The 19178-nt window shown below is 36.5% G+C and overlaps 1 protein-coding gene across 1 annotated transcript in view; it reads left to right on the top strand.

Moving 5' to 3' along the window:
• The window catches only part of LOC149532960 (uncharacterized), a 49289-nt gene extending 30609 nt beyond the window's left edge, over window positions 1-18680 (top strand). The window contains exon 2 of the mRNA XM_089805075.1: window positions 17476-18680. Within this exon, the coding sequence (XP_089661201.1) occupies window positions 17476-18278 (803 nt within the window). The 3' untranslated portion in view covers window positions 18279-18680. The remainder of the gene's footprint in view (window positions 1-17475) is intronic.
• The last annotated feature ends 498 nt before the right edge of the window (window positions 18681-19178 follow it).

Genomic DNA, 19178 nt, shown 5'->3' with positions numbered 1-19178 from the left:
CAAAGTCTTCTCAGTAATTGGAATTTACTAGATGCTAGTAGCTTAAATTTTGGCTTGAAACCCCAAACTCCCTCGAAATGCCCAGCAAATAGGACTTCAGAGAATTAGAAGGATCTTTGATCTTTAGTTTAGATTCAACAACTCAACCAAATATGGAGGATCTACATGACCGCCTCTTCCCTTTAAGGACTAGAAATCCCTTGAGAAGGCTATCAGTTCCTCCTTACTCATGCATAAGAATGATAATATGGATGATAGTGCCTCCAAAGTGACTGAGATTTTGGAGAGTAATGGGGGTAGGGTTAAGAAGATTGATTATTGTTTTGATGCTTTGACATCCAGTGATGGCTTGGATGCCCTTCAATTACCTTATGGCAAAGAGTAGAAACTCTCTAAGTTCTCTATTGTGGTTGTGGTCATCCTGACTCCCTTCCCCTTCCCCCACTCCTCTCCCCATGCCTAACCAACTCTTAGTCCCAATACATGTTGCTCCTTCCCATGGTACCATTAAGATTCATGAAGTAGAGCTAAATGATGTTTCTCAATAGATTTCTGATAGAGAGAAGTTGGAGGAAGGTGAGATCAATAAAATGGTAATAGTTCCCTTCAAAGCAACTCAAGTGGAACCTAAGGTTTTTGTTTTAATGCTCTAAAAAAAGAAGAGAGTTTGGTTCAAGAAAGCAGAAAAGGTTTTGAAAACCCTAGTTCAGAGCATAGATGCCTCAAAGGCTATAACAAAAGAAAGAGAGTAAGGACAACTGGCTCCTCAAATAACAATAAAGGCACTAAACACCCCAGACATCAACTCCCTTGCTGCTATAAGAGCACTAGGGTCCATATGGATATTGACTTTTAATGGTGCCTATGGATCTAAAATGTGCCTCTTGGATTGTCAGAGGCCTGAAGTCTCCTGACATAAAATATGTTATTAAGAGATTTCTCATGATGGACAGAGAAATTGACTAAAGCTGTTGGGTTCTCCCTGGATATCAATTTAAAGTGTATCTGGAAGGGTGCAAAATGCTTTACTACTTCCCATCAGAAAGGTAAAGGTTGAGCTGCCATTTTAGTAGCTCCTAAATGGGTTAAACATATCTCTAGATGGTGATGCACTCCCTGCCATAGACTGGTTTGGATCATCTTAATTTTAATGGTTAGGATCACAGATCAAAATCTCTTCGAGAAGTGGCAGATATCTCTGCTTCTGGTGAGAACTTTTGCAAAACGAGAAAACTTAAGGGTTTCTCTCGAGAAATTGATGTCGAGAAGACAAATTCTCTGCGAGAAGTTGGCCACTTAATTGTAATAAATTGCAAACGTCTCGAGGGTGCCACCATTAAAACTGGGATGCCCAGCGACTTGCCCAGTCATTGTTTATTTTGCAATTTCGAGTGTTTGGAGGAGAACATAAGGGTTTTGGTGGAGAGAGACTTTTACAGGATTTGAAGTGGACTAGATTTTACTAGAGCTACTGGGAATGGGAAGAGGAAGATGTAGACTATTTTCATTTTGTACTTGAGATTTGTATTTGCTTATCTTTTTACAAAGACTATTTGCTATTTTTCGTTTGCTTCAGAGTTCAGAGTCTCTGACTATGGCTGCCAGCCATCAACATTCCACATGAGGATGTGATTTTCTTACATATTGCATTTATATATATCTAGCTCAGCTTGTTTGGTTTATTTACACATTTACTAACTCATTAGATGCATCTCCTTATTGAATTTTGCAAAAAAGAGTGCATTTCTAATTAATGTAAGTCATTTTAAAATTCCCGATATTTTCTTAAGAAGTTATTTATCTCTGACATTTGCCGAGAGCTTTTTTTTGTGCCTCGCCAATAAGTTGCAGAGAATGAGATTTTGAACTATGGTTAGGATGTTGGCATCTGTAATGTTTATGCAACTAACGACCACAGAGAGATGATTGATCTGTGGAAATGGATGTTCCAATTGGTAAACATCCTGTGGATCAGTGATGGTCATTTTAACATGATTGAATCACGTCAAGGTAAAGCTGATGGTAGCAAGTTTGAATGGAAGGAATGTGACTAATATTTTTGATACAAAATGATTAATAGTCGCAAGTTATTTGACCCTCTACTTGGAAATAAGGCTAGTAACAAGGGCATTTGGCATACCTGGTCCAACTATCAGCAAGCAGCAAGTTGATATAATAATTTTTTGCAGACTAGACAGATTTTATTAATATAGAGATAATTCAATTTCAGAAAGGACAGTAGTGGTGTTAGTAAATTCAATTTCAGAAAGGACATTAGTGGTGTTAGTATCAAAGTCATACCTCACACCATATCTGACCACCATCCTATTCTTAGTGATATCTTTCAAATTAGGAAAACTGGTAATGAGAAGGGGAAGAAGGATGGTTTTTCTTTGAATATTGGCCTATTGAAATAGGAGGATGTCTTAACAGCTGTTAATGTGATCAGATGGTATAATATGGAGGTTGTGAAACACAAAAGTGCTATTGAGAGATGGTCTCAGAATATTAACAGCTGAAAAACCCTCATTCACGTTGTTGGGAAGCAAAAAGCTAAGGATAATAGGATAATGGAGTCAGAGCTTCATGATAACCTTTATTTGGCAGAATAGCATCTACAAGATAACCCGACAAATTTAGAAGACAAGGAATCAGTGGCTCTGTCCAGAGATTCTCTAAGGGGCTGCACAATCTCAAGATATAGGGGGCTAAAACAAGAGCCAGGCTAAACTGGATTAGCCACATAGATAAAGGCTCCAGATACTTTTTTCAGCTCATCAGTGCCAAAGAAGCTAGAGAAAGGACGGATAGCATATGGGAGGAGGGGAAATAACTTAATACCTAAGAGGATATCCTTTAGGCTTTTGTGGCCTATGATAGTAAACTATCCATTTCTGAAGATGTGGACCATGAGATGTATAATGCTAGGTCTAAAATCAAGAACATCAGACCAAAAAAGGTATCCTTTGACGAGGCTGTAGTATTAGACAAACCTATATCTGTGGAAGAGATTAATAGTGCATTCCATCCTTGAGTAATGAGAAGGCCCTGGGGTCGGATGGTATCCGTATGGAGTTCTATAAAGATAATGTGACCTAGATTGGGAGTGATTTCTTTAGGTAAATATCTTGGAACTGATTTTGATTCAAGACTTATTAAGCTAATCCCCACGGGGGTGGGCAACACAACCTTAATCAAGTACTGCAGGCCCATAACACTATTGAATGTTTCTTACAAAACTTTGGCCAAGATCCTTGCCTTAAGGTTGAAAACAATTTACCTCATGTTATCAATCCTATGCAAACTGGATTTGTAAAAGGCAGGTTTATTTTGGAGAACTTGATCAGTTGCTGGGAGGCTATGTACTGGGCTAAAGATTTGGTCAGCAGGTCTGCATGTTACTTTTGGATTTATGAGGACGCTTATGACAGCATAGAGTGGAACTTTATAAAAATGATGCTTGAGAGCTTGGGGTTTTCTAACTTTTTCAGCCAAATGGCTCAAACTCTCTTGAATGGAACCAGGGCTTGGGTGGAAGTTAATGGAGTGAGATCTTCATCATTTGAATTATCCAGGTATATCAGACGAGGATGCTCATTTGCTCCTGCCTTGTTTGTCATCGCTGCAGATGCCTTAGACTACATTCTTGGGGACAACTCTTTATCCATAAAACCAATATTCCTTTAAGGCCCATTGTGGATACTATGGGATCACCTACCTACAAGCTTGCCTCCTTCTTAGCTAAGCTCTTATCCCCTCATGTCGGTAATGTTGACTCCTTTGTCAAGGACTCGCAGCACTTTGTTGATTTTATCCGTGATGCCTCGTGCGATGATAGGGATATCTTGGTCAGCTTTGATGTTGTTTCCCTCTTCACCAAAGTCCCCATCACCGATGCTATTGACATCATCAAGCGCAAGGTCAATTCTGAGGTTGCCTCCTTAGTAGAGTTATGTCTTCGATCCACTTTCTTCTCTTTCCAAGGGGTTATCTACGAACAAGTGGATGGTGTAGCCATGGGCTCGCCCCTCTCTCCACTTGTCGCCAACCTCTATATGGAACATTTCGAAGACATTGCTCTACGTTCTTCCCCTCTCAAGCCTAAATGGTGGAAACGTTATGTTGATGACACCAACGTCTGTTGGCCCCATGGCCTTGAAAAGCTTGAAGAGTTTCATGCGCATCTCAACAATGTGGCTTCTTGCATTTCTTTTACCAAAGAGGTTGAATCTGCCAAGTGCTTACCTTTTCTTGACATCTTGATCATCAGGAAACCTGATGGTTCTTTAGGTCGCAAGGTTTTCTGCAAAGCCACTCATACCGACCGCTATCTTCATGCTGCTTCGCATCACCACCCTAGCCAAAAGGTGGGCATTATCAAAACCCTTGCCTTGAGAGCCTTCCGTATTTGCGATGTGGACAACTTAGACCTTGAGCTTTCCCACCTCCGCCAAGTCTTCCTATGGAATGGCTACTCACACAAACAAATCTCTCGGGCTTTCAAGCTCGCTAGGTCTTTCTCGCGCGCCCCCGCACTCCCTTCCTCCTCTCCCCCAGACCCCTCTTCTTTTGTCTCTCTTCCTTTCGTTGCTGGCATCTCTCACAAGATCGCCAAAATTCTTACCAAACATGGTGTGCGGGTGGCTTTCAGACCCTTGACCACCTTAAAAAATTGCATCCCCTCGCTTAAAGACCCCAGGGATGTCTTCTTGGAATCGGGCGTCTATAAGATCCAGTGCTCTTGTGGCACTCCTTATATAGGTGAAACTGGCCGCTCTATCCACACGAGGATCAAAGAACATGCTGCTGACATCAGGCATGAACGAGTAGCCAAATCAGCCTTGGCAGAACACTCCGCCGCCACTAAGCATCATGTCCCCCTAGAAAACGCTCATGTTGTGTGCAGGGAAGACAACTTCTTCAAGAGGAAACTCAAAGAGGCTGTTGAAATCTTCAACAACCCTTCCAACCTCAATCGCGATGACGGCTGGAACCTGAACACCTCTTGGCATCCTCTGTTGTCTTCCCTTCCTCCTCTTTCGCCTCGCGTTCTTCCCTCTTAGCTCGGGTTTCTCCCCTCCCCCACTTTCTTCTTCTGCTTTTCTCTTTCCTGGCTCTCCGTTGCTCCCCTCTGTCTCTCCCCCTTCCCCCTCGCTCCGGGTGGATGCCTGTCCTCGTCTCCTCCACTCTCGCTCTCTCTCCCCCTCCTTCTCCCTCTCCCTCCCTCTTCGTCACCCTCGGTCTTGGTTCTCTCCTCGGGGTCCCCAACCTTTTTTCTCCTCTTTGTTGGTTGCCTTAGTTTTTTGCGGTCTACTCTTATTTTTACAGTTATTTATGTATGTACTCCTTTTCGTTTAATTTTTTCAGTTTTTGGATTCTTTTTTCTTTCCATTTTTCTTTTTCTTCTTAATCTCTCATTTTTATTTTTATTTTATTTTCTTTATTTTAATTCTTTTTATTATTTTTTAATTTTAATTTTTATTTTATTGCATTTTTATAAAATTTCTCTTTTCTTATTTCTCTTTTCCAGTTTTTATTTTTACTTTCTGTTATCTTCGCTGTTCTCTTTCATTGTTATCTTTCTATTAGTTAGTAATTTATTTTGGGTTGTTTTCTTTTCTTTTTTCTTTTTCCGTTTTTATCTGATTAGTTTTTGTTTTTTTCATCTATTTTTTATTTTGCTTTCGTTTTGCATATTTGTGGTCTTTATTTTTATATTTTTATACACTTGGGGATATTATTTTCGTTTTTCTGACTTTTTACTCTTATTTATTTATTTTTCTTGTTTTTCGCATTCCATTTTTATTTACTTTTATTTTTTGTTTGTTTTATTTTTATTTTTATTTAAACTCTTTTGTTTTTTTTGCCTCGCTCCATTTTCTTTTTCTTTTTCTTTTCCATTTTTATTTTTTGTTTCTCTTGTTCGTTTTATTTTTTAGTTTTTTAGTTTCTTGCGTTCGTGCTCTATCGCTTCGGGTATTTTTGGCTTATATATATATATATATATATATATATATATATATTCTTTTTGATTTTTACATTCATATAGATATATACTCGTATATATATCTATACGAATTTATTCACCTTGATTTATTCATTCATTTAGATTTTCTTTCCTATTTATATTTAGTTTTACATTTATTCTCATAGACCTTTATATTCGTATAGATGTTCATTTACCCCCTTTGATATTTATGTAATTTTTTGTTTCTTGGTTTTTGCCTGGTTACTGGCTTAGGTTTTTATTTATTTTTTGTTATTTATTTCTTTAATTTTTTGGTTGTTTGTCCTTGTTTTCTGTTTTGGAATTTTTGATTATATATATATATACACTTATTCACGTTTTTATATTCTTATTTTATTCTTGTTTCCTTATCATTTTCATTTCTCTTCCTTTCTTCCTTGCATTTTCTTCTTTTGACTTCTCTCCCTCTCCGTCCTCCATGCCTCCTCGGTCTCCGTGCCCCTTCCCTCCTCTCCATCCTCTTTTTATCCCCTCTCCTAGATCTGCACTCCATTTTTTGCTCTCAGTGACTCAGTGGCATCCTGATGATGGATCATACAGTATGATCCGAAACGTTGATGAAAAAACTCTCACACAATCTTCCCCAGAAATTAATTCAAAACTGCAATTATTATTAAACTGGAAGAGGACAATGTGATCTCATGAGAAAAGTAGACCTGTTTTGTGCAACCTCAGGTAGCAAAGTGTCTCTCCTAAATCAACTAGGTTAGGATGGAATGACCACCCTCATAGCTGGTGCAATAGATTTGCTCTCACTTGGAGAGGCCCAAATCACCTAGCAAAATACTTGAGTATCCCATTCTCAGTCAATCCTAACTCAAAAGAGATTTGGAACTGGGTAGGACAAGATTGATAAAAGGATAAATAAATGGAACTCAAACTATCTCTCTCTTGCAGTGAGAGTCCAGAATTTGGTAGAAAGTTCTATTCTTATAGACTATCTACTATGCTTCAGCCTGGATGTTTAATCAGGCACAAAGTAATTATATCCAGAAGAAGATAAGAGACTTCTTATGGTTGAATGGAAAAGGGAACAAAACAAGGCATGGTGTTAAGTGGAAATGGTGTATGATGAGCAAAGACTTTGGGGGATTGGGACTAAAAGATAAAAGAACGTTAGGGCTTATTCCGACAGTCAAGTGAATTGCAAAATACACACTATTTTAATGAAAGAATTAATAATTACATAGAAGCCATGCATATTATTCAAGGATATGAGAAACTTATCTCCTTAGGATCAAGACTACAACACCGGTTATGTCTTTGCCATGGAAATCATACTGCGGCCTTTCAGCTTGATCAAGCATCTACACAACATCATAAATCGATCTGCCCTGGTCATCCTTTTAAATATATATTAATATCATAAAAGAGACCATCATTCAAGGATCTAGCATAGTGAGGAAGTACTGTTGCCAATGAAGTACAAAAATTTGCAGCAAGCAGCTCTAGTTTTACTCCATGACAAAACTTGGCTGCAAGTTCAAATGCATCTGGTCTGTAACAAACGAATTTTCCTAGCCAACTTAAAACACCTAATTAACAAATAACTGATTCCATTTCACATGACAATGACATCCATTAACTAAATTTAACTAGAAAGAAGTAACTGTTTCCTATTCTTTTTGCAATTTATATTCAACTGATGTAACGAAATAAATTAATGAAATGCATTACTAACATTTTAATCATTTCTAACCGCTAACATGTTCAGCTGAAAGTAAGTAACAACTATCTTCTTTATCAACTAATATATTCATTCAAAATATGCTTTTAGAAATCTAAACTATCTATTTATTCTTCTATGAATCTAAAGGTAAAAGTGCAAAAGAAACATACAAAAATAATGGAGAAAATCCTTTGTCATATTGTTCAAACCTCGGCATTAGTGAGAGGAGAAGCATTGACATAGGCTTAACCTCCCAACCGCGGACCATACTTACGCCCACACATCCTAACTTAATAGAATGACCCTCCCTACTTCGGGATTGGGCTTGGGATGTTTTTAAGTCCAGCCATCTGAGCTACCCGGTAGTTTGAGTGCCCCATCAATTATTCCTAAATAACAGAAGCTTATGGACAAACAAAAAGATCTCATGAATTGGCACATATGCCTATAACTGCTTTGGCCAAGGATTTCAAATTGGGTTCGTAAACCCGATCTCCACCACTCGACTTGACAACAGATTTCATCATCAAGACATGCATGAGCTATTATGCGTTTATTATTTCATGGTTATTTATACTTGATTCCATTCTTGGTTCTTGTAGGTTGTCTCCACCTCTTCACCAATCATGGCTTCTTTGCCAGTGAATCCTAGGTGCTTGAAAGGTTTAAACCGTTCTATTTTATTTACACCTCTTCACCCTTCATGGCTTCATTGCCGGTGAATTCCTTGGTGTTTGATCATTATGATATTATTTACATCTTTGAAGATTGTTAGGAAGAAGAAGATATTCACATGTGTATATATTGTTTAATGCAACTCAATTGAGTTCTCTATCCTCCAAATCCAAAATTTAAGTAATCTCAAGGTTATTCGATTTAAATCAAAGAACAAGTTATCGCCCTGTTTATAAAACTGATTATGGATGGGAGTTATGTATCCGGCTACACTTTTTATTCAATTCTCTGTTCATAATATTCAACAACATCAAAGTATTTAATGGTAAACGAATCCTACAAAGGCATTGACGATATTTAGAAAGAAGAGTATGGAAGTCGATTGAATTTGGTTTAACAAGGAATTACTTGACCTGAATGCAAGCTCGGGTTTCTCCTTCCGCTAGCCGGTATTCTTGACCTCTGCTGTATATGCTTTGTTTTGAATTTCCAACACAATCAGACTTAGAGCGAATCAGAAGAATGAATCGGATTTTAGAGCTAAGAAGGGTTTTATTTTGAGAACGTTGTTCACTGGGCTTAGTAACAAGACGTAGCAGATAGGGAGGAGAGTAGAGAAAACACAGAAAGGAAGAAGGGTGTCTCAAATCGATTCATGATGTTCTTTTTAACGGTTTGCCGTGACCTTTTGGCTACCATCGATTATCAAGAAGGCTATTTAGATACTTAATAAATTTGAATTTAAAAAAGAACGAATAAAGAGGGAAAAGAAATAAAAAGTTGAAGAGTTTAAATTATATTATATTATTATTATATGCTCTTATGTACGTTTATGTAAGTATATGGATGAGGTGACATCATTAGATTATATAATTATAATTTATTGGTGCCACTTCCTTTATATACATGTGTTCGTATTTAAGGGTTTATAATAATGATTAAATAAGAAAATTCAATAATAAATCTTCAAAGGTATGAGTTGTATTTAATTTAGATTATTTTAAGTTTTTTTATTATATTGTTTTCCTAATAGCTCATGCGGTCCCATAATGTAACACTTGTGGTCAAGTCTTCATATCCTTTCCAAGGTAGTCTTAAGTCATACCTGTTGATCCTGATGACTGGACTACTCGACCATCCCCTTCGGATGATCCTGTTTAGCAATGCTTCCTCTCTCTTTAGTCTTCTTCCTGCAATCACCTAAGCAAAACATTCTTGCCAAGACATTAATTAAAAAATATATTGATCATTAATTCTAATCAAACAATTGTCAATCCTCTAATGACAGTTATAGGTTGCTTGAATATTTTCATTAATGTCTATAATAACTAACTCATTTCACATGATCATGAAAGAAATAATTCGTTATCAGTTGGTACAATGTATATAATTAACTAACTCGTTTCACATGATCAAGAAAAGAAATATTCTGTTAACAATTGATACAACGTATATAATTAACTAACTTGTTTCACATGATCAGGAAAAGAAATAATCCGTTAAACAAACGGTTATGATCAAATTTAAAAATTAGGGCAAAATTTGGGATGTAACATGGTCCACCAGGTATATTAAGTAGCTTTTTAGTACAACCCTCCTCTTCAATAAGCCTTTCTAGTTTCTCACTTCGTAATAACAATGGGATCATTATAATGCCATTAGCAAATATTTTTCAGAATTCGTAACTTATTGAACAACATATTTGACACCCATTTGACATCACAAATCATCTAAAATCCAATTGTCATTTTCTGGTTCAGGATCTTATCTTAGACCTGCTCTGATTCCTTTTTAAGTTTTCAAAACAGAATATAATAAATGCAATAATCAGAACCTTTAACATCAAAGCACAAGAAAGACAGACACAACTTTACCCTGTGAAAACCCTCCTACTTGAGGGAAACACCCAGCCACCCCCAAAATATGGTGCCTTTATTAAGATCTCAAAAGCATTACGACATAGTAGCTTATGATTGAAGTCTTCACAATTTCCAATCTATAAGCCTGACTATAGAAATATGTCCTCACAATCTCTGATATGTCAAACTGATTACAAAGAATGAATCATTCATAAAATCAAGCCAATTATACACAGATAATATCTCTTTCATCATAGTACATATATTTTTCTACAAGCAGGCGAAAACATTAACACGCAATGCCAGTACACACAGAAATCTCTCGATACTCAAAACACTAGCAGCTCTTGATAGATACAAACAAACACAACTTTCGATCATAGGTAAAGACAAAAAAACTGATCATGTTGTGAGTGGATAAGGATGATAAGCAAAAGAATGGAGAGCTCAGTTTGACATAGTGTTAACTCTATTAATGAGAACAACCACGATATTTACATGGACTGACACTAACAAAGAACTAAACATGAACTGATGCCAGCAAGGAGACAATAATGGCACACAAGGAAGTGCAGAGCTGTAACTCATGAAGGCTAATCGCCGACCATATTAACAGCAACACTGAACAGTGCGAGCTACTAGCAACATAAGAATAAAGTGTTAAGACAAAACTGAAACCGCTAACCTGGATGCCTAGTAGGATAAGAGCAGTAATAAAAGATAGTGATGACAAGTCATACAAGAGTGACACCCAGGCTATAACTCTTTATGCAAACAAAGAGATAATAAGGAAGCATATATGAATAATTTCCAGCTGAACAAATATGTCACCAAAAGAAACATACGATCAGTAATAGAGGTCTGAAGATCTCTATTGCAACTACCAACTTCTACAAATGGCTGACCTAGAAGCTAGACAAAAGGTACCCTGTTATATCCCCATTTTAATAATAATTAGATAATACAATGTTATTACATAAATAATGATAATAGAGTTATATTAAAACTAAAACTAAAATATAAAAATAGGAAATAATAATTATTTAATCTGTATTATCAATGAAACAGTGTTTAGTATGATATTTTAAATAATTAAAAAATAATAAAATTTCAATGAGTAAATAAAGAAATAAAATTAAATACAAGAGACAATATTGTAGAAAGTATGTTAACTTTCTAAATATAATTTAATAACAAATAATAATAAACACAAATAAGTAAATAAATAATATAACATAGAATAATATAAATTAACTAAATCTAATGAAAAGTCGAGAGATGTTTAACAAATAGACATGACTCCTTAAAATTAAGACATAAAAGGGAGGAGAGTTTATTTTAGAGAGAGAAGAAAAAGAGGAGGAGAAGATAGGAGTTCAAAAGAGAAAAATGGAAGAGGAAAGTAATATGAAGAAAATAAGGAAGTGACTTTTTGAAAAGGTATTAATGATATTGAAAGGATGTGAACCTTTGAAAGGGTCATAATTATGAATAGTTGTGACTTTTCAAAAATGTTGTAATTATAAAGTATTGGGACTTTTCCAAAGGATTTTAGTGATAAGTGTGAAAGGATTATAATTTATAACTATGATATGTTGTGACTTTTCAAAGGATTTGTATTATGAAAGGTTGTGACTCTTGGAAAAGAAGAAACAAAAAAGTATATTTTATCATTTCCTTACAATTAGAAAATGAAGAATTTTAGAAAGTAAATATAGAGTTGAGATAATCGAGAAGGACTAGTTCATCGAAAGGCCGACTAATGATAGAGCCGCATGGGCCAAGCAAAGAGGAAGGTAAGAAAGGTATGTTTATGGATTGCATTTATTTAATTATGTTTATAAATTTATTAATATTAATAAATCATACTTGTGGATAATTTATGCATATACACATGTATATGTAAAGATGTAATTTGAAATGGATCACACACATGACTTAATGGTTAATGGTTTAAGATCAAGAGTCCCTTTTTAGGGAAGAGAGTGCTCTTAATATGATTAATAACTTAAGATCAAGAGAGTCTCTTTGGGAAGAGAGTGATCTTAATGTGGTTAATAGCTTAAGATCAAGAGAGCCCCTTTGGGAAGAGAGTGATCTTAATATGGTTATAAAGGCAGAATATTCCATAGATGTTAACATATGCATATGTGTCAAGGGCCCTGGATAGAGAATGTCTCTTCTAGGAAGGACCTTAAAGGGAGCACTTCATAGAAGACAGAGAAGTAACCGAGGATCTAAGGATCCTCAAGAGAGTTATTGATCCTGATGTGGAGATGTCCTTAAGGTTAGGTTAGGATAAAAGGTAGAATAGGGAAATATATTTTATTATTGTATAAATTCTAACATTGGTATTGTAGGTATTAGTGTCCTTGCTAGTGGGGACATTACATATCCAGGCATTGAAGAGCTGCCTGAAAGTTATCTTCATCCTTAATCAGAGTGAGGAAAGGGTCATCTGCTATTTGGCCACTGACAAGCTAAGAAGGTGACTCATAGAGGTCTAAAGATCTCTATTGCTACTACCAACTTCAACAAATGGCTCGCCTAGAAGCTAGACAAAAGGTATCTAGGCATTGAAGAGCTGCCTGAACGTTATCTTTGTCCTCAATCAGAGTGAGGAAAGAGTCATCTGCTATGTCACCTCTGACAAGTTAAGAAGGTGAGTCATGCAAGGATATTCCTTTGGCATGACCAATAATTTTTTTGGATGCAAGCAAATACTCGAAGCCTTAAACAATCAGCAATTAAAGGGAAAGCACTAGAGGACAACCTTGGCGAATAGATTTGAAAATCCCATAAGTAGAGGATTGACTTCCATCAATGTTGATGCAAGCAGATGCATCCCCCAAAAGCATTTGCATGGACGGAATAAAACAAGGCCCAAATCCAAGGGCTCTGAGTATTACAATGTTGAAGTGCCATTCAATGCAATCATATGCTTTAGCAAAGTCTATTTTCAGAAAAATACCATTTTGTTTGGAGCGTCTTGCCCATCCCATGCCTTCCTAGACAATGATAATGTTGTCCAAGATGTAGTGTGATTGATGAAGCCGGTTTGCTCGGGCCAAACAATAAAAGACAAAATTATGGCAAATCTTGAGAGCTAGGGCATTGGCAATGATCTTGGAAGATATATTGAGCATAATAATGGGTCTTCAATTGTATATATCTTTTGGGTCCTTGACTTTGGGTATGAATTTAATATTCCCTTGATTAATCATCTGCCCAAGCGACTGAGAGTGAAAATCTTCCAAGTAGACATTATGTAGGTCAGGACCAAAAGGCTTTATAAAAATCACATGGAAAGCCATCACAACCAGGGGTCTTATTATCTGCCATGAAGAAGACAACTTCCTTGAGGTCCTCAAGAGTGAGTAATTTGGTCACAAAAAGTCCGTTGGGCATTTGAAAGCTTGGTAGGCACAAGAACAATACATCCTTGCAAAGCTTTGTCTTTGACGGGAGAAATTTCTTGCGTTGTGAACCCCTTTGTATAATGTCAGACAAAATCTTGGAGAATGTCTTGAAGCTCTATGAGGATAGATTGTCCTTCCTAATTCCTTTGATACTTGAGGAAGTATGACAAGCTCTAAGGGCCATGAAAATGTAATGTCCCCATTTTTTCCAGCATTGGAGTTTGAGAGATTAGCTTGTTATCTTGATCCTCATAGGCTAATTATTGTGGATAGAGGGTCTTTTGAGGCAGTGGCTTGGCTTGGAAGGGTTTTATCTTCTCCCCAATTTAGTACGTTACAGGTTGGTCTTTGTTTGGCTTAGTTTGGATTTGTTTGGGCTTAGTTTTGTGCACTTACTATTTGTGGTAAGTTGGGTGTTGATTGAGATGGACTCATTTTATTTTTGGAAAGTGCATTTGGTCACATGGAGAAATAATAGGTGGTGACTCCTATTTCAAAAGACATATTTAACTGATGGGTATTTTGGGAGTTATTATATTTTTAATGGCCAAATTATTATTAAATTATTAAATGACTTATTATAAATTTCTAATTTAACTTTATAATTTCACATAAGTTGAGGGTTGAGTCATCATTGGAAGGGGGTCGTTTATTATATGCCTACGCCAAGTATTAAGTCTTTAAAGTGATGCTATGTTGGAAAGTTTCAAGAGCTAAGTTATTTTGGGAAACTTTTGCAGTTTTTGAAGTTGAGTTCTTTTGGAAACTTTTATAAATAAAACATTATAAATATGAGCTCATTTCATTGGAAAAGGTACGCTTGAATATTTTTTTGCTTTTGTTGCCTTTGTGGCTTTTCTAAGGTTCTGACTCTCTTTGCCCTTGCTAAAGTATAAGGGTTGAGTCTGAGATTCTAAGAAGTGCTTGGCAATCTATAGTTGTGGTATTGTGGATTGCATGTCTAGGAATTATTCCAAGTGTTTTCCCTACTGTACTTACTGTGTCTACGGGCTGACTTAAGGTTTTTCTCTATGGCTGAAGTATAGTGGAGATTAGTTTCTTGTGAATTGTGAAATTTTCATAGTGGCTTCTCGTACTGTATTTCCTGTAGTTGAGAAGCAAAGTGTTGCTACGGAATTTGGTATTGGGAGTTTGGAAATGGAGCATCATTCCTACTGTATTTTCTATGACTGAGTGAGTGAATTGGCATGGAGAAGTGGATGTTTGTTGAACTATAATAATTGACCCGGCTTGTAGAGTGCGAAGCCATGGAGGATGGGAAACAGGATTTTTTTTCTTGGCTAGGTGGAGCTTGTCCCTACCTGTGACTAGGAAGTTGAATTGACAAACTGTTTCTGAACAAAAGCCGAAGCATTCTTTCGCTTGTGGACCACTGTAGTTCATCCTTCCTCTTTTTTTGGCATTCTCCACAGGCCAATCCTTAGGAGAGGATTTTGTCCTTGGCACTATCAGAGGACAATCCTTAATCTTATGCGCAACCGACTGGCATTGGTAGCAAGTGTTTGCCAAATTTAGATAGAACACTCTTTGGGTAAAACTATTACCACCCACTTGGATATCAAGGGTTTCCTTGAGGTCACGAGTGAAATTAACCTCAACACAACTCCATTGCTGAGGAGGAGCATTAAAAAAGTGGTTTGGTTCAACACAAATCACTTTGCCAACAACTTGGGCAAGGTTTGAACAAACGACCAACAAGGCAAAGGAAGACTAGGGAATTCAACCCAGACCGGCACCCTATTTCTTTTCATCTAAGACAGTGAAGTCTTGAGACCAAAGCTGAAAAACCAAAAGGGAAGTTTGAACGAACCAAGGTCCATGCGAGAAAATAGCCTCAAGATGGGTGGGATTGGAAAACTGAAACAAAACAGAGCCCTCAGTAAGGCTTTGAATGACATCAAGATGGATCCCATGGGCAGTCCAAGCCTCGAAACCCATTCTCGCAACATACTTTCAAGAGGAACCCTATCCACAAAATAGCTTATCAAAGTATTTCTTTTCAAGGCATTCACAAGCTTTATCAAAGTCTTCAATTTTAAGCACAACATCAGGGGAAGACATACCTTGTGAAACACCTTCAGCACAAATTTGTGAGGGCATTTGTTTAGGGGCACCATGATCATCCGTTGCCAAAGCTTCAACAACAACACCAAATGCTTAGCTGAAGTTGGCAAGAGCCATTATAACCCTAGTGGAGACTCCCGCAATTAATGCGGTATGACACACAGCTATGGATGCTTCAGAAAAGCAGGATGAAACCAAAAACCCTAGTGGAGCTCAAAGCATGGATCAGAAATAGCCAATCTATCTAAAACTTAGATGATCTGAGATTTCTTTGGATCATTTTGCCTATTTCTTTGCATTCTTCCAGATCATTCTACTGGGCATTATTTGAACACAGCTGTTGCTACTGTTGTGTATTCTTGGTGAAACTGGCTGGCATTCTCAAAATTTTAGAACCAGAGCTAGAGGATCTGCCATGGTCAGTCCCATTTGCTGGAGCAAAGTAGTTCTGTATCAGTAAACATTAATGTGCTATCAATAAAAACAATCTAAAAGAAGTGTATTAGAAATTTAGAAGTGAAACTGAGACTTCTTTAATCTCATAAGTAATTACTTCTTGACTGACTTATCATTAATAAAATTCCTCCTAATACTTGTTTTATCACTTTCTCAGAATGATGACCCATGTTCCTGGCATCTTTGTAGAATGATGCAGGACTAAATATTAATGAAAACAGATTGAAAATCACACTCATGGTACTGAGGCTCTCCTATTTTAAATTGTTGTGTTTGTAAGCTATTGTTGAGTTATTGTAAAATTCAGCAATTTATTCTGTTGCGAGTTCTATAATGTTTTAGAATTTAGGCAAAAATACAGATGATTTTCTATGTTTTCCTACTATAAGTTGCATACCCATATAGTTATGGTGTGCCGTGTGTATCAATCTGTTATTAACTTATTGGACGAAAAAATCTCCTTGTTTATTCTATATTATAAATTATTGTGATTTCTCCCATCCCTTTCTTAGCCATACATTATCTAAATGTCTTATTTCTTTCCTTTTCGTAGTCCTACCTATTTCATCTTCTCACTCAGATAGCCACAGTGAGCTCAAATATAGTAATGATCTATCTCTTCTTGGAGGAAAATATGACAAGGATATGACAGCTCCAGTGCAAAACCTGTTTTCAAGAATAATTTCTCCGGCATATTTTGTTCATACTATCTTAATTTTTTGTATTTTTTTCCATTATTATTTTGTCACTTAAGTGAGTATGTTGGTACAGAGAATAATAGTAAGTCATCCGAATGTGCAGGAGAGAAACCTGAAAAGTTAAATACAAGTTAGACATTACAAGGTCTGTGAAAAAACTGTTTTGTATTTAGATCTTAAAACTTGTTTCCATTTATTATTTGCTTTCTCATTTGATTGTGGTAGTTTACTTCAGAAAGTAATGTTGAACCTTGAGCTGAAAATCATCAAGGAAGCCAATGGATCTGTGCAAAATTTGTTTTCCAAATAAGGGTTTTGTCTTTTAAATATTTAAGATATCAAAATAGTTGTATCTCGCACATTTTCATGATTTGGCCAAGTTATTATGGTGGATTGGTTTGAAAAGTACAACTAATGTCCATCCAGCAAAGAAAATAAGGTTCAGAGATTACCGGCCCTGAACAAAATCATTTTCCCTAACAACATATCAATTGTTTGAAATGTTTCAACTTCAATTTGAATTTTATAACTCTATGGAGATTTGTATATATTCATTTGCTCATTTCAATGACATATGTTGGTTCAGAAAATAATAATGAACCTCCTCTTCCTGAAGAAGAAAATCCTGAAGAAAAAGATGAGTCAGACATTTCAGGGGCTGTGCAAAAGCTAGACTGGCGAGCTTTTAGAGCAAAACTTTTCACTGCAGAGCAGATTGGTAAATCCTCAAAAAATGATTCTAGGAGTTCAGAAGCAGAATCTTGTTCTGAAATTTCCATTGGATCCAAGTGGGCTCATCCTTTATATGAACCGGAGCCTGGGTGTGTGCTCATTGCGACTGATAGGCTAGATGGTATTCCAGATTTTGAAAGGACTGTAATTTTGCTTTTACATGTTGATGCCGAGTGCCCTTTTGGATTAATCCTTAATCGTCCCATGCATGGCTCCCTTACACACAGGAAACCCAAGCACCCGGATATGGCTACAGTTTTTTCAGATTGCTCACTCCGTTTCGGAGGGCCTCTTGAGGAGAACATGTTTCTTTTAATTTCCGAGGACAAAAATGCTGTTGGCGATTCTTTTGTGGAAGTGTTTCCTGGTTTGTATTATGGTGCAAGATACAGCCTGCATCATGCAGCAGAACTTGTGAGGGGTAAAGTTCTTTTGTCACGGAACTTTCAGTTTTTTCAAGGTTACTCGAGTTGGCATTTTGATCAGCTGAAGGAGGAAATTACCTCTTACAAGTACTGGCATGTGGCTGCCTGTAGCCCAAATCTTATTATTTCTGCAATATCTACCTCAAATTCAGACCTGTGGGAGGATATTTTACAACTGATGGGAGACAAGTATGCAGAGCTCAGTAAAAAACCAAAGCAAGATAATGTCTAATGTGTAATTTTCGTTTGAGAAAAAGGCTTATTCAACTGTTTAAATCAAAGAATGTACAAGCAATTAGTTTTGCAGGAAAGTGTAGGTCGTCATGTATAGGGAAATAATCAGACATGCTTATTTCAAAGGAAGTGCTAGCAAATGTTAAATATTGCCAATGAATCTATAATGTATGTGGAAATGGACTGGACAATGGGACTACTAGGCTAATTCTAACTTCAAGAGCTCAAGGTGAACATAATTCCAGTTCTCCTTGTATAATAAATGCTTTGTTCACTTTCCCTTCTGGAACAGTTGGTTGGTATCATTTTACTTAAGCCAATGAAGTAGTTATATGGTAAGTTTTTGTAAACAACATTATTGAATAGGATTGCATGCCGAATATTCTTTTTGAAGCCAAAAGATTGGTAGAACCGTGTTGAAACACTTTTAGGACCGAGTGGAAGGTATTTATGTGAAGGTCACTAGACTATTCTCCTTTATCTCGCCCTCACAGATATGGACCTTGTATTGGCATTCGAGGTTATGGGCTTTTGGCTGCATTTACTGGTCCTACTTGATGTGCTAGTGATCAGGCTACTTTGTCATAGACGTAATCAAATATTATTGTTTTCGTTAAAAATAATATGTTTGTGGATTATGGCTGGATTAATTGTATTCAATCTACTTATCTCAATGAAGGTCAATTTGTGCAAATGAAAGAATTGACAAGAAGAATAAGTGAGATTTAGTTGTTGATCATAACATTTAATTGGCAGTTACATCTGTAATAGATATATTTAGCTTGAATTCTGCAGCTTTGGTGGTTTGTCACTGAACTGAGTGCTTATTCCTATCTATTTATAATTTTATATATGTTCCAGTTTTCTAATAGCAATCCTTTACATAAAAAGCTAAGAT

This window comes from Cupressus sempervirens, chromosome 10 (genome assembly GCF_028749045.1).
Source record: "Cupressus sempervirens isolate cs-2001-9-10 chromosome 10, ASM2874904v1, whole genome shotgun sequence".
Taxonomy (NCBI): Eukaryota; Viridiplantae; Streptophyta; class Pinopsida; order Cupressales; family Cupressaceae; genus Cupressus; species Cupressus sempervirens.
Note: the sequence above shows the minus strand (reverse complement) of the source record. Positions and strands in the feature narration are given on the sequence as shown.